Source organism: Lutra lutra, chromosome 7, assembly GCF_902655055.1.
Source record: "Lutra lutra chromosome 7, mLutLut1.2, whole genome shotgun sequence".
In the NCBI taxonomy this organism is placed as follows: domain Eukaryota; kingdom Metazoa; phylum Chordata; class Mammalia; order Carnivora; family Mustelidae; genus Lutra; species Lutra lutra.
The window spans coordinates 59,518,328-59,533,727 of NC_062284.1; the positions used below are offsets into that span (position 1 = coordinate 59,518,328).

At 37.5% G+C, this 15,400-nt stretch overlaps 1 protein-coding gene across 5 annotated transcripts in view; it reads right to left on the reverse strand.

Annotated features, from left to right (window-relative positions):
- The window catches only part of FSIP1 (fibrous sheath interacting protein 1), a 319,482-nt gene that overhangs the window by 160,122 nt on the left and 143,960 nt on the right, over positions 1–15,400 (reverse strand). For all 5 annotated transcript variants that reach the window (XM_047738801.1, XM_047738802.1, XM_047738799.1 and 2 more), the window contains exons 2-4: positions 10,208–10,340; positions 5,576–5,756; positions 1,234–1,388 (exon numbers count right to left, since the gene is read on the reverse strand). In XM_047738801.1, the coding sequence (XP_047594757.1) occupies positions 1,234–1,388; positions 5,576–5,756; positions 10,208–10,333 (462 nt within the window). In that variant the 5' untranslated portion in view covers positions 10,334–10,340. The remainder of the gene's footprint in view (positions 1–1,233; positions 1,389–5,575; positions 5,757–10,207; positions 10,341–15,400) is intronic.

The window sequence follows — 15,400 nt, forward strand, 5'->3', positions numbered from 1 at the left end:
GATTCATTTGTATTTCTTTAATTAGGAAATTTATTAATGTTCCTGTTCCCACAAAATTCTAGCAATTAATAGTCTTTTTAATAGAGTTGGAATATATGTCTATCGTTACATAATGATTATCTTGGTTAAATCTTCTTCAGCTTCTGTTTAGTATGTCTATAACTAATTAGTAACCTAAAGGTACATCATCGAATTATAGTTTCAGACATTTCAAGATTGATGCTGTATTTTATTATGGGTCCAGTTATCATTCTTATTTCCAAACAAGTAAAAGTTTGTTTTGAGATTCAATAAGAGTAACTGATAGACTAACTTTTTCTGCTAAAATTTACACAAATCATTTCTCTAGTTTAAAGCACTGCATTTTGTATGGTGCTTTCTTTCTAGCCCATGGCCTGTCTGGGAATCTTATAAAAATTTATTCTTAATTACTTCTTTTTTAATTCATATTATCATCTAGGAAATTTCCTTGAAGTCAATAAACTAATCAAGGAGGAATTTATCAAAACAACCAATCTGTTTTTATAATATTCCTTACTTTAAAAGCGCTCTCCTTTAAGGGGCAAAGTTCAAACATGAGCCAATGGCTATACATCAAGTCAGCGCAAACATCTGGTCAACTTCTACCTCTCAATACTACAGAGAATAAAAGGTCCAAGAAGGCCAAGGTACATTAACAGAGCACTAGAAATGTACTGAGACAGAAGCAAATACAGCATGGTCAAAGACCACAAGCACTTCACAGCTTCTAAGAGATCCTGACTGGCATATGACACAGTGAACTCCCCACTTCCTGGTCACAAAAGTTTACTCAAGTAATAATGGTCAGCAGAGGGTTAAATGTTTGGTATATTTATTAATTTATCTCCAAACTCTAAGCTTGCTGAAGAAAAAGTAGACATACATCCTCAAATGTAGGTGCCACATGACATTCTACTCCAGAGATGGAGAAACCCCAGCCTGAAACTGGGAAGAGAGGTCTACCGTGCTGTCCGTGGAAAATGAACATGTCTAAACAGTGCCTGAAATATGGAATGCTGCTAAGTTACCTTGTCGAGTTCAAGAAAACTAACTCCCTCACCCACCATCCAATACGGATATATATGCACCACTGTCCTACTTCCACAAAATAAATCAATAAAGGCAGACTACACTGATACAACCACAGTCCATGCTTTTACTCATCTTAGAGGAAATTTTCTTCCATGTCAGCATATGGTAAACATTCCTTACCTTGAGTTCTTCCCACAGCTTTATTCTCATGTCTAGACCTTGCTTCTTAATTTCTTTTTCTCTATATTGTTTCTTCACCAATATCTTATCAAGCCTCCTCATCTTCTGAATAGCATCTTGAAGTTGAGAATCTAATTCTTTTAATTCAGGTTCATCTATATTGTGTTGAAAGTAGGAATGAGTTTGAAGTTTAGTACAGCCATAAAGTTTTATTTTGTGTTTTATCTGCTATTTGTTCTTTCATTCAACAAATATTTATGGCTCACAAGAATAACTAACATTGGTGTCATGTACCTTGATTTACAAAGTACTTTCACATGTATTTTTTCATTTAATTATCTAACAACCCTGTGAAATAGACATTTATTTCTGTTTCAAGTTGAAATAACTGGTTATTTTCTTTTTTCCCTTTAAAAAAAATTTTTAATTTAAGCATAATTGACACACAATTTTACATTAGTTTCAAGTGTACAACATAGTATTCAAAACTCTATAACATGCTCTATGCTCACCACAAGCATAGCTACCATCCGTCACCATATAATGCTATTACAATACCATTGACTGAAAAAAAAAAAAGCAATACCATTGACTGAATTCCCTATGCTGTGCCCTTTATTCCATGACTTATTAATTCCATAACTGGAAGCCTGTATTTCCCACTCCCCTTTAAGTGTCCTTGAGTTCCTTTCATATCTTGGCCATGAAAGATGATAATCTGCCAATGAGCATAAATGCTCAATCTCAGCCATTCTAGGTTAGATAATTAGAAATGGCATATTCTAAAAAAAGAAAGAAGGAAAAAAGGCATATTCTGTTAAGAAAGACCAAATTTTGCAACTTTTTAAAATCCAGAGAGTCCAGCGTGTTTCTCTATAATATATATCACTTCCTCTTTAAGGAAAAGATTATCTCCAGAAGGGAATTAGCTTATCCAAAAAGAATACAGATCTTATTAATAAGCAGGCTTTGCAAACCTTATTGCTTACTTATTTCAAATGCAAGAGCCTTTAGTTCTAGTCCCTCACTGCCAATCCTAGCACTCTCAGCCTCCATATAATATAAGTGGACTATATGGTAGGAACTCATGCATGAAGGAACTCATGCAGTTCTGAAACAACAGAAACAAGTACAACATAAACTAGGCCAAGAGCAGGGTGCCTGGGGTGGTTCAATGGGTTGGACATCTGATGCTTGATTTTGGCTTGGGTCATGATCCCAGGATCATGAAATCGAATCAGGGAGTTGGGCTCCACACTCAGCATAGAGTCTGCTTGTCCCTCTCCCTCTGCTGCTCCCCCGCTTGCGCCCACACATGCATGCGCTCTCGCTCTCTCTCTCTCTCTCTCAAATAAATAAAATAAATGAAATCTTTAAACTGGGCCAACAGCTAACCTCAACTATAATGCCTCATTTCCTGATAACTGTGATCCTGAGTCACCCAGCCCAACTTTGAGAGCTCACCACATCCCAGACATACTCTAAGTCAGCAGTTCTCAAAATTTATGACCTCCGCTTCTCTTTATAGCCTTAAAAATTATTGAGAACCCAAAACAGCTTTCGTTTATGTTACATCTATTGATAATTACCATATTAGAAATAAAAACTGAAAAGTATTATACAGATTTATTTATTCATTTAAAAATAATGTTAATAGTAATTACATATTAACATAAATATAATACTTTTATGACAACTATATATTCAAAAAATCATTAAGAAGAATGGCATTGTTTTAAATTTTTAATATCTAGCTTGATAGAAGACAGCTAGATTCTCAAATCTACTTGTATAATATATTGCAATCTCTTGTTTCACTTAAGAGTATATGAAGAGGGGCGCCTGGGTGGCTCAGTGGGTTAAGCCTCTGCCTTCGGCTCAGGTCATGATCCCAGGGTCCTGGGATTGAGCCCCACATTGGGCTCTCTGCTCAGCAGGGAGCCTACTTCCTCCTCTCTCTCTCCCTGCCTCTGCCTACTTGTGATCTCTGTCAAATAAATAAATAAAATCTTAAAAAAAAAAAAAGAAAAGAAAAGAAAAAGAGTATCTCATTTTGGGGCGCCTGGGTGGCTCAGTGGGTTAAGCCGCTGCCTTCGGCTCAGGTCATGATCTCAGGGTCCTGGGATCGAGTCCTGCATCGGGCTCTCTGCTCAGCGGGGTGCCTGCTTCCCTCTCTCTCTCTCTCTGCCTGCCTCTCCGTCTACTTGTGATCTCTCTCTGTCAAATAAATAAATAAAATCTTAAAAAAAAAAAAAGAGTATATGAAGAAAATCTGGTCTCATAAAGACATGTACTTGGAAAGGGGAGGAGAAATGTAATAACTTTCTCAGGTAATTGTGGATACTCTTCTTTGATACTATATTAAAACTCAGTAAGGGGTATTTTCTTAAAGAGTAGTTATAATGTGAAATTTATAACCATATCAGTGAGCTTTATGTATATGTCCTATTAAAATCCATACATCTATCTTTCATGCTGAATGGATTTTTTGCCCTGCACTGGTCATTTGGAAAATGATAATTCACTGACTTATGCAGACCTTCAAAATGTTAACACATTTTGGTATATTTAAAATATTTTTTTTAATTTGTTTAAATATTTAGTATTTTTAAAAATCTCATTGGTTAATACCATCATCATATTTTATCAGAAACGTCCAAATATTGGAATGGCATACACAAGTTTTCCAAAATTCTATTTTCACTTGAAAGCCCAAATTTTATCATTGACAAAAGATACTGTTAATTATTTTCCTTGAAGTAGCAGGCTCATTTCATCTTTTAAAAAAATGGCTGCCAAATACCCAAGTCTAAATGATAATAGTTTGTCTGTCAGTCATTCTTTTGCAAAAGAATGGTGTTCCATGAAAAAGTGGCCAGTTCAGTTCTCAACTTCAACTATCATACAAGTATTTTTCCTCAACCCAAACTTCACATTTTGGTTTACAGCAGAATTGCTTTATATACCTGCCATTTTACCTCACAGGCAATTATAAAGATGTATATTTGAAAAAGCAAGATTCGATAAGATTAATAATTTTTACTGCTCTATCAAAGATGTTCTTGACTGGCACTGGCTATTTCTTTTTTCTGCCAGTGGTTGGTCACGAAGAACACAATGACGACTAGTACAATGGGATACATTGCCTTTATTCATGCAAAAGAAAGCACCAGCAATTTTACTCACCAATGCTTTTGTACCATCACTGCAAATGTCCATTCAGTGGGTAAAAAGGCAAATGACATTATTTCAGTATTACAATGAATTATATTACTGATATATCAGTATTATGATGAAAGTAGTCTCACTTTGCAAAATTCCTGTGAAGGTCCCAGCAATCCCCCAGGGCTCTGCAGACCACATTTTTAGAAATGCTGTTCTAATTCATTCCGACCAGTATTAACTTAATAACCAGGGGGAAAAAAGGGCTCATTAAAAATCTTAAAAGTTGGGACGCTTGGGTGGCTCAGTTGGTTGGACGACTGCCTTCGGCTCAGTCATAATCCTGGAGTCCCGGGATCGAGTCCCGCATCGGGCTCCCAGATCCACGGGGAGTCTGCTTCTCTCTCTGACCTTCTCCTAGCTCATGCTCTCTCTCACTGTCTCTCTCTCAAATAAATAAATAAAATCTTTTAAAAAAAAAATCTTAAAAGTTATTAAGATCAAATGGGATTATCCTGAAGAAGTCATATATAAATTACAGGATATATTTTATTGCATAATTTAGTCATCAAAAAGATCAATAAACCATGTCATAAAATGCAGAAACACTTTCTATTTGATTAATGTAAAATGACCACAATAACAATTTTATTCAGTTATGTTTCTCTTTCATTATTTTATTATTTATTTCACAAATTTCATTATTTTTCTGTGTTTTTAAGTGTTTTAAGTGTTTTTATTATTTTATTATTTTTCTAAGTGTTTCATTATTTTATTTTATTTTATTCATTATTTCACAAATTTCATCATTTTTCTAAGTGTTTTTAAGAACTCCACATTATTCTAAATAAAGGGGCTCCTGGGTGGCTCAGTGGGTTGAGCTGCTGCCTTCAGCTCAGGTCATGATCTCAGAGTCCTGGGATCGAGCCCCGCATTGGGCTCTCCGCTCAGCGGGGAGCCTGCTTCCTCCTCTCTCTCTGCCTGCCTCTCTGCCTGCTTGTGATCTCTCTGTCAAATAAATAAATAAAATCTTTAAACAAAAAAAAAAAAAAACGGTGCTCACAAATGTATGCCTCTTGACTATTATTTCTACCCAGCTGATAAAAAACATATGTAACTCTAATATGTGAACTATAATATCTGTCACTGTCATTACCCAATCACCTAGTGATTATCCTACCTGAACAGTCAAGGACTGTCTGATGTTGAACAAAGTTCAGACCTTCGTCTGATCCATCCTCCACCAATTTTGGCTTTTCAGAGTCCTTTTCCCCTTTATCATCATCGTTTCTACTTTCTTCTGCATTGCCGCTGTCTGAGTTGTTCTCTTTACCAGAATTCAACTTGATTGCAGTATCAACCTCAATTATTTCAAAAGAAATAGTTTTCATAAATAATATATTCTTGAAGACTTTACATTTCTAGACTAGTTTAACACTAGTGTGTGTATGTCCTCACATACTTACATGAGTGTTAAACTAGTCTAGAAATATTACACTTTTTATTAAATATAATTTAACTACACAACTAAATTTAGTAACATTTGCACCAAAGAGAGATGCCCCATTGCCCAGCAATTTCCAGCAATATAGAGAAGGGGCAGGAATCAGTCCCACAAGGAACCATTCTCTGCCCACCCTGGAGATGAGGCATGATGGTGCCCGCTCCCTGAGCTCACACTCGGATGGAGAGTCAGCGCTCTGCTGTCCCATATGATGGCCACTAGCTACATGTGGCTATGAAGAGTTGAAAAGCAAAGAGTCTGAATGGAGATGTGCTTCTAACGAGAGTCTTCAAGTCAGAATCCTGTGCTTTCGTGATTATTTTTTTAAGCTAGTCACAGTTTTTCTATTTCATTTTGGTTTCTCTTTCTATTTTAGCAATGCTCATTTTGAAAACACCAGTTTGGGCAGCTGTGTTTTCCTGAAAGAACAAGAAAAGACATCCATGGCTGCATGGTAGCCCCCTGACAGCTGCGAGTGGCAGTGAGAATCAGTGGAAGGGAACACAGCCCAAGGGAGAGGCAAAACCTGAGAGAGAAAGAGAGAGAGAGAGAGAGAAGAGTCAGCCACTGCTGCGAGGAATACCTTTCTCCTCCCAATGTAAGAATCCAGCCCTTGGAGGGTTTTCTGTTCTCTCTGCATCCACGTGGTCAACTCTCGGCCATGGGAATCTGTGCCCCTCTGTGAATCTCCAGGGCAGAAGGTGGGTGTTATGGAGAATTAAGCTGCCAGGGACACAGGACGGCACGGACCATCTCTGTTCACCTGGACTAGGGCATAAGTCCCAGTGGAACTGAGCCAAGATTACACAGGCATTGTTTTTCTTATTTGTAAGTTAGGCCTCTACTGGTTTCATTCTATACTGGATCTGTTCAAAAACACACTTCTGTGAAAGGCCGGGTTAAACCCTTAAATTCCATAAAACCCAGTAAATCCTTGAGGATACAGAGTTCTGTAAAAATGCTGAAATTGTTGGAAGAGATCACATGAATCCTGTCGGTTAATTATATCTTGGCATAAATGAATTTGGCCGACCTTTTCCAGAGAATGGTGTTTATGTAGGGGAATACAGAATATAGAAAACATAACTAGATATTAGCAATATACTTGGATGATAACACACTTCAGGACACAAAAAGACCTTTTATATATATCACCCCATATGATCCTAACTCTTAGAATGAACAAGAAGCAATGGAGCAAAAAGATGAAACTGGAGAACAAAAGGCAAACTTTGCCCATTTTATAATTTTACCCACAGCTCCTCACTCCATTAGCACCAACCATATTTTAGTTTATTTAAAAATAAACTAGAAAGGGCTTCCAGAAATTAAAAATATGTCATTAACTTTAAATATTCAATGGATTAGGGGCATCTGGTGGCACAGTGAGTTAAAGCCTCTGCCTTAGGCTCGGGTCATTATCTCAGGGTCCTGGGATCAAGCCCCACATCAGGCTCTCGGCTCTGCAGGGAGCCTGCTTCCCCCCACCCGCCTCTCTCACTCTGCCTACCTCTCTGACTACTTGTAATCTCTGTCTGTCAAATAAATAAATAAAATCTTTAAAAAAAAATTCAGTGGATTAAAGAGTAGATTTGACATAGTATAAGAAAGAATTCAAAAATTCAAAAATATATGTTAAAAAGTCCCCAGGATGAAACACAGAGAAAGAAATGAATAGAAAATATTAAAAAGAAGATAAGAGATATAAAGGATAGCAGGGAAAATTTCAACAGATATTTAATATGACTTTCATGATGATGCAAGAGAAAAAAAGGAGGCAATATTAGAAACATTTTTTTAAATGACAGAATTTTTCAAAATAAACAAAACACACAAATCCTCAGATTGAAGAAGTTCTGATCACCAGAAAGATAAAATAAATAAATCCATACAAAGGTGAGTAACAGTAGATACTGAAGACAAAGAGAAAAATGTTAAAGCAACCAGAGAAACATATCTAAACCAGACAGCACACACTGTAATGAACATCAGATTTATAAAAGCCCTCTCATTGGCAACAACAGAGGCTACATGCAAAATATAAAAATGTAACACATAAAACTATAACACTTTCAGAAGAAAACACAGGAGGAAATCTTTGGAACCCTGGCTTAAACAAAGAATTCTTGGATGCAACAAAAAAACACAAGCCTCAAAAAAATTTTGACAAACTGCAGTTAACAAAATTTCAAGTTTTTGCTCTTCAAAAGACACAGTTAAAAGAATGAAAAGTCAAGCTACAGACCAGAAGAAAATATTTGCAAATCATATATCTGACATGATACATAAAGAACTCTCAGAAGTTATAAGAAAAAAAATGCAATTTTATATATATGTATAAAATTGCATATATATATATATATATATATATATATATATATATAACGCTCAAAAGTTAACAATAAGAAAAAAATACAATTTTAAAAGTCAGGCAAAGAAAACTAATACACTTGGAGTGCCTGGGTGGCTCAGTGGGTTAAAGTCTCTGCCTTCAGCTCAGGTCATGATCCCAGAGTCCTGGGACCCAGCCCCGCATCAGGCTCTCTGCTCAACAGGGAGCCTGCTTCCTCCTCTCTCTCTGCCTGCCTCTCTGCCTGCTTGTGATCTCTGTCTGTCAGATAAATAAATAAAATCTTAAAAAAAAAAAAAAAAAGAAAGAAAGAAAAGAAAACTAATACACTTTCCAAAAGAGATATGTGGATTACAAAGAAGTACATGAAAATACATTCATTATTAGTCACCAGGAAAATGTGAGTTAAAATTACAATGAGATAACTAGTATATAACTATTAGAATGGCTTAAAAAAAAAAAAACTAACAATATCAGTTGCTGGTGAGGATGCTGAGCAGCTGGAACTCTCATATTTCTCATGGCAACAGAAAACAGTTTTGCAGTTTCTTATAGTTAAACATACACTTACCATACAACCCAGCAATCCAACCCCTAGGTATTTACCCAAGAAAAATTAAAAACTATCCCCCCCAAAAAAATTCAGTATACAAATATTAATAGCAGCTTATTCATAATTACCAAAACCTGCAAACAATCCAAATGTTCCTTAACATCTGAATGGATAAACACACTGTGGTACACCCACACAAAGGAACATTACTCATTAGTAATAAGGAGTGAACTATTGATACCAATAACAATAGAGGAGTCACAAATGCATTGTGTCAACAGGGAAAGTCAGACTCAAAAGCTACACACTTTTTTTTTTTAAGGGTTTATTTATTTATTTGAGAGACAGAGATCACAAGCAGGCAGAGAGGCAAGTAGAGAGTGAGAGGGAAACAGGCTCCCCGCTGAGCAGAGAGCCAAATGTGGGGCTCTATCCCAGGACTGAGATCATGACCTAAGCCGAAGGCAGAGGCTTTAACCCACTGAGCCACCCAGGCGTCCCAAAAAGCTACACACTTTTTAAGTTCATTCATATGACTCTCTGGAAAAAGGGAAACAATAGGTAGAGAGTAGATCAGGAGTTTCCAGGATTAAGAGTAGGGCAGAGTGAAATAGACAAACTACGGAAAGAGCCCAGATGGCCATCAACAGATAAACGGATAAAAAAGAGATGATATATATATATGTCTATATATATAGATATAAAATACACACACACACATACACACTCATATATACACACACGATGGAATATTACACAGCCGTCAAAAACTGAAATCTTACCATTTGCAACAATGTAGATGGAACTAGAGGATAGTTCTAAGCGAAGTTAGCCAATCAGAGAAAGATAATTATCATATGATCTTGCTGATATGAGGAATTTAAGAAATAAAACAAAGGACCATAGGGAAAAGATGGAAAAACAAAATAAGACAAAATCAGAGAGGAAGACAAACCATAAGAGACTCTTACTTATAGGAAAGAAACTGAGGGTTTCTGGAGGGGAGGTGGGATGGTATGGGGTAACTGGGTGATGGACATTAAGGAGGGCACATGATAGAATGAGCATTGGGTGTTATACGCAGCTGATGAATCACTGAACTGTACCTCTTAAACTAATAATACACTATGTGTTAATTAACTGAATTTAAATTTAAAAAAAGAATAGGAGGATTAAGGACAAAGGGGTGGCATGAAGAAATTTTTGAGGAGTGATGGAACTGTCCTGTATCTTTATTGTGATTTGCCAAATGATCTAAAGTAAAATCCAAGAAGAAATCTGCGAGTGGTCCCAAAACATACCCTCTCAAGAGGATCCTTTAAGAAGGATGTTAACAACAGCGTTGGTTTATCAAGTGCTAGAGTTCAAGAGAGGGACTTGAAATCATTTCTACACATCGAGGTACCTTGAAGGATGCCGGTTCTGGTGAAAGTACCTCCAAAGAAGTACTCGAATCTCTACTCCCAGGACGTATTCTTGAACTTGAGGATGGTTTTGAAATTCCATCTAAGTTTCCCTTTATAATATCCATCGATATCCTGAAACAAACAAGAAATTAAAGCTAGTTATGACCTGTATGCTTGCATGTTTCATTAGAGTTAATGCACAGTTAGCTCAGAATCTTTGTTAATAAGGATTATATTGCCACCAAAGTCACACTACCCTAATTCCATCAAAAGACGTCTGTGTCCAGGGATTTTCTCTTACTGTAGATGGAAAACCTTGTGACCAGGAGGTTAGATGCGGAAAGTGGCTAAAAAAGAATGCAGAGTGACTGCTATCTCAGGTGCTTTCTGTGCCTCAAAAAGAAACATTTAGGGGCGCCTGGGTGGTTCAGTGGGTTAAAGTCTCTGCCTTCGGCTCAGGTCGTGATCTCGGGTTCCTGGGATTGAGCCCTGCATCAGGCTCTCTGCTCAGCAGGGAGCCTGCTTCCCCCTCTATCTCTGCCTGCCTCTCTGCCTACTTGTGATCTCTGTCTGTCAAATAAATAAATAAAATCTTAAAAAAAAAAAAAAAGAAAGAAAGAAAGAAACATTTACCGTGTCCTTGGCTTGAGAAGATACTCATAGAGCACCAAGCCTCTCAACCCAGATTTACTTCATCGTAATGATGCCTACCTAAGTCCTCTACTTTCTTCTGGTTTTGCCTTCCTTTTTGTATCTAGTGCTTCCTATTCTAGCTCAGCTCTCAGCTCCGACTTCTCCTCTCCTCCTTGGTATCACATTTTCATGGTGTACCATCTCCTGGTTACCACTCTTTTTCTATCAGTCCCCCACTTTTAAAACCTATGATTCTACTTCACCCTCAGAAACAAGAGAACAAAACCTACTTTCTCTGTTAGGGGACACACCCTTACTATCTGGCCCCCTATTACAAACTTCCATTTTTCGTGTGACACCATCCATAGGTCTGTCACCCCTCTGGTTCCCTATTCCAGGTGCTGTTTTCTGAAGCAAGGATTATTAGACAAGATGGTTTAAACTAGTGGGAGAACTTGAGCATTACAGGCACCTTGATTCTTCTAAACTGTGCCCTTATTCAGGACCATTCCAGATCTGTTCAGGAATGCTAGGGTATCATGTGTGCTGAGAAAATGGAAGAAATAGGAGAATTCCAGAGTTTGCCTTCTCATACTTAACTTTACATGTAAATGGATCGTCCAATGATCCTTCCCTAAATTTCATAATCTCCCTAAATTTCTATTAATTATGAATTCAACCGTTTCTCTCATAACAGAAAGAGGAAAGACAATTGCCTCTGGCCCCAGTAAGTGTAAACAATGTCCTTTTTTTACCCTACACAATGACTCATCTTTCTTTCTTTTTTTGAACAGCAGAGGCAGAGTCCAGGGAAGTTCTAGATATAGGAGGAAGCATAAACATCAACAACGTGTTGCTCCTCCAAGGCGCACAGAGGGATAATATGATTTGTCAATGTGCCAAAGCCGATGCTTAAGGGACCAATAGGTCAACTCTTTCCATCTTGGCAAATGAAAAAGGCATTGATCTCAACATTATTCAAACTCGGCAAAAGCATCTGGGCTCACTCAGGAAGGCGCTGACATTATTATTGTGGGATGACGGATCACCCTGGCCCATCACGTCACAATCAAAAAGCGTAAGTCACTGAAAGGCCAAAAGTCTTGTAAATGCCGTGAGCAGGCTGTCAAGGGAGACTGATTGCAGCTTACAGAGGGAGCAATGAGATGGAAGAGTTTGCAGAGCCAGTATAATACCTGTCAGTAAAGGGAGAACAGAGAACCATCAAATGACATGGATCATCGAAAAAGCTCCAGAAATCTCCCAGTTTGCTTTAGAAATAGGTCTGTTCTCTTATGTTTCTTCCTGAAACTAATAAATTAAATAAAATACAGTTCCCGGGGCGGGCGGATATAACTGACGATCTTATGACTTTGCCTCTGTAGAAAAAAATGGATGAGGGCCATTGAATTATGATCTTATAGATGGGTTTGAATGTCTAAGAAGAAATCTGAAGAGCCACATGGAAATTCCACAAAAAAAGCATTGTCAAAGAAAGCAATCAAATGATAATTAAGTACTTATAACGACAGATGCACTAAATGTTGATTTAACCAAAAACTGAGTCTTATCTATATTGAGTGTATGTGGGAAGGAGTACATAAAAGGAGAAGTAGTATAAGATATTAATCTGTCATGATACGAAATCAAAGAGAATGCCCCGAAACTGATAGAGCCAACCCATAGTTAAATAAGCATAATATTTACAAGTTCAGGATGGTTGCCTCTGGAGAATGAGACTAGGTACTGCTTCTATTTTCTTCCATTGTAAATGTTATAGTAGAGTTTGACGTTTTTTACTACACTACTTAAATAAAAGTAAAAACTAATTTTTAAAATAATACATAAATGTAAAATAAGACATCTCCAAGGGACTAAAAGGAAATATAAAGATAATTCACATAATAAATTAATGACTTACTAAAGATAACACCAAGAGCATAAATCAAAAAGGAAGAGACTAGTAGCTTTGAACACCTAACATTTAAGGCTCTTAAAAGTCAATAAACAAAGCAAGGGCAAAAATGAACTAATGGGACTTCATCAAGATCAAAAGCTTTTGCACAGCAAAGGAAACAGTCAACAAAACCAAAAGACAACTGACAGAATGGGAGAAGATATTTGCAAACGACATATCAGATAAAGGGCTAGTATCCAAAATCTATAAAGAGTTTAGCAAACTCAACAACCAAAGAACAAATAATCTAATCAAGAAATGGGCAGAGGACATGAACAGACATTTCTGCAAAGAAGACATCCAGATGGCCAACAGACACATGAAAAAGTGCTCTACATCACTCAGCATCAGGGAAATACAAATCAAAACCACAATGAGATACCACCTTACACCAGTAGGAATGGCTAAAATTAACAAGTCAGGAAATGACAGATACTGCCGAGGATGCAAAGAAAGGGGAACCCTCCTACATTGTTGGTGGGAATGCAAGCTGGTGCAACCACTCTGGAAAACAGCATGGAGGTTCCTCAAAAAGTTGAAAATAGAGCTACCCTATGACCCAGCAATTTCACTACTGGGTATTTATGCTAAAGATACAAATGTAGTGATCCAAAGGGGCACATGCATCCAAATGTTTATAGCAGCAATGTCCACAATAGCCAAACTATGGAAAGAACCTAGATGTCCATCAACAGATGAATGGATAAAGATGTGGTATATATATACAATGGAATACTATGCAGCCATCAAAAGAAATGAAATCTTGCCATTTGTGACAACGTGGATGGAACTAGAGGGTATGATGCTTAGCAAAATAAGTCAATCAGAGAAAGACAACTATCATATGATCTCCCTGATATGAGGAAGTGGAGATGCAACGTGAGGGGTTTGGGGGGTAGGAAAAGAATAAATGAAACAAGATGGGATTGGGAGGGAGACAAACCTAAGAGACTCACAAAACAAATCTCACAAACAACCTCACAAAACAAACTGAGGGTTGCTGGGGGGGGAGGTGGGGGGTGGTGGGGTTATGGACATTGGGGAGGGTATGTGCTATGATGAGTGCTGTGAAGTGTGTAAACCTGGCGGCGATTCACAGACCTGTACCCCTGGGGCTAATGATACATTATATTTCTGTTAAAAAATTTTTTAAAGGGGCGCCTGGGTGGCTCAGTGGGTTGGGCCACTGCCTTCGACTCAGGTCATGATCTCAGGGTCCTGGGATCGAGCCCCACATCGGGCTCTCTGCTCAGCGGGGAGCCTGCTTCCTCCTCTCTCTCTGCCTGCCTCTCTCTCTGCTTGTGATCTCTCTCTGTCAAATAAATAAATAAATAAATAAAAACTAAAAAAAAAAATCTTTTTTAAAAGAATACTCACCAATTACCTAAAAAAAAAAGTCAATAAACAAATAAACAAACAAAAAGAACTCTAAATTAAACTAAAAGTCACCTGAGAAAATAGGGAAAATATATGCAACACAGATGATACACAAAAGATTAATGAATTTACATATTTAAAGCAATCTTACCAATCTGTAAGAAAAAGAAACATTCAAATAGAAAACTGGCTAAGGGGGGAGCCTGGGTGGCTCAGTGGGTTAAGCCACTGCCTTCAGCTCAGGTCATGATCCCAGGGTCCTGGGATCAAGCCCCGCATCGGGCTCTCTGCTCCGCAGGGAGCCTGCCTCCACCTCTCTCTCTGCCTGCCTCTCTGCCTACTTGTGATATCTGTCTGTCAAATAAATAAATAAAAATATTTAAATAAAAAATTTTAAAAATTTTTTTTAATTTAAAAAAAAAAGAAAACTGGCTAAGGGCATAAACAAGGAATTCACATAGAGGAATTCACTCTTCCCCACATACACTCAATATAGTTAAGGCACTATATTTGGTTAAATCAACATTTAGTGCTTCTGTCATCTTAAGTATTTAATTATCATTTGATTACTTTCTTTGACAATGTTTTATGTTTTCTTGTGGAATTTCTATGTGGCTATTGAGATTTCTTCTTAAACACTGAAAGCACATCTATAAGATCCTAATGCCCCTTATCCATTACTTTTTCTACATAGGCAAAAAAAGAAAGAAAGAGAGGAAGGAAGGAAGGAAGGAAGGAAGGAAGGAAGGAAGGAAGGAAGGAAGGGAGGGAGGGAGGAGTGGGAGAGGGAGGAAAGAAGGAAGGGGAAAAAAAATCTTGCTAAATGTCAACATCTTGCTTAAAAAAAAAAAGTTCAATTTTCTACTTAAAGAAATATACATAAAGGGACCTGAAAGATGATAACAAACCAGAGAAGGAACAGAGGTGGGTTCTTCTGGATTGGTGGGTTCATGGATGTTCTTGGTCTTTTTTTTTTTTTTCCCTAAGATTTTTATTTATTTATTTGAGAGGGAGAAATAGCAAGCATGAGCAGGGGAAGCAGCAAACAGAGGGAGAAAGAGAAGCAGGATCCCTGCTCAGCATAGAGCCCAATGTGAGGCTTGATCCCAGGACCCTGAGATCATGACCCGAGCAGAAGGCAGACGCTTAACCAAGTGAGCCCCCCAGGTGCCCCATTCTTGGTCTTTTATTTTACCTTTCGCTTACATGTATTTTTTGATTTTCT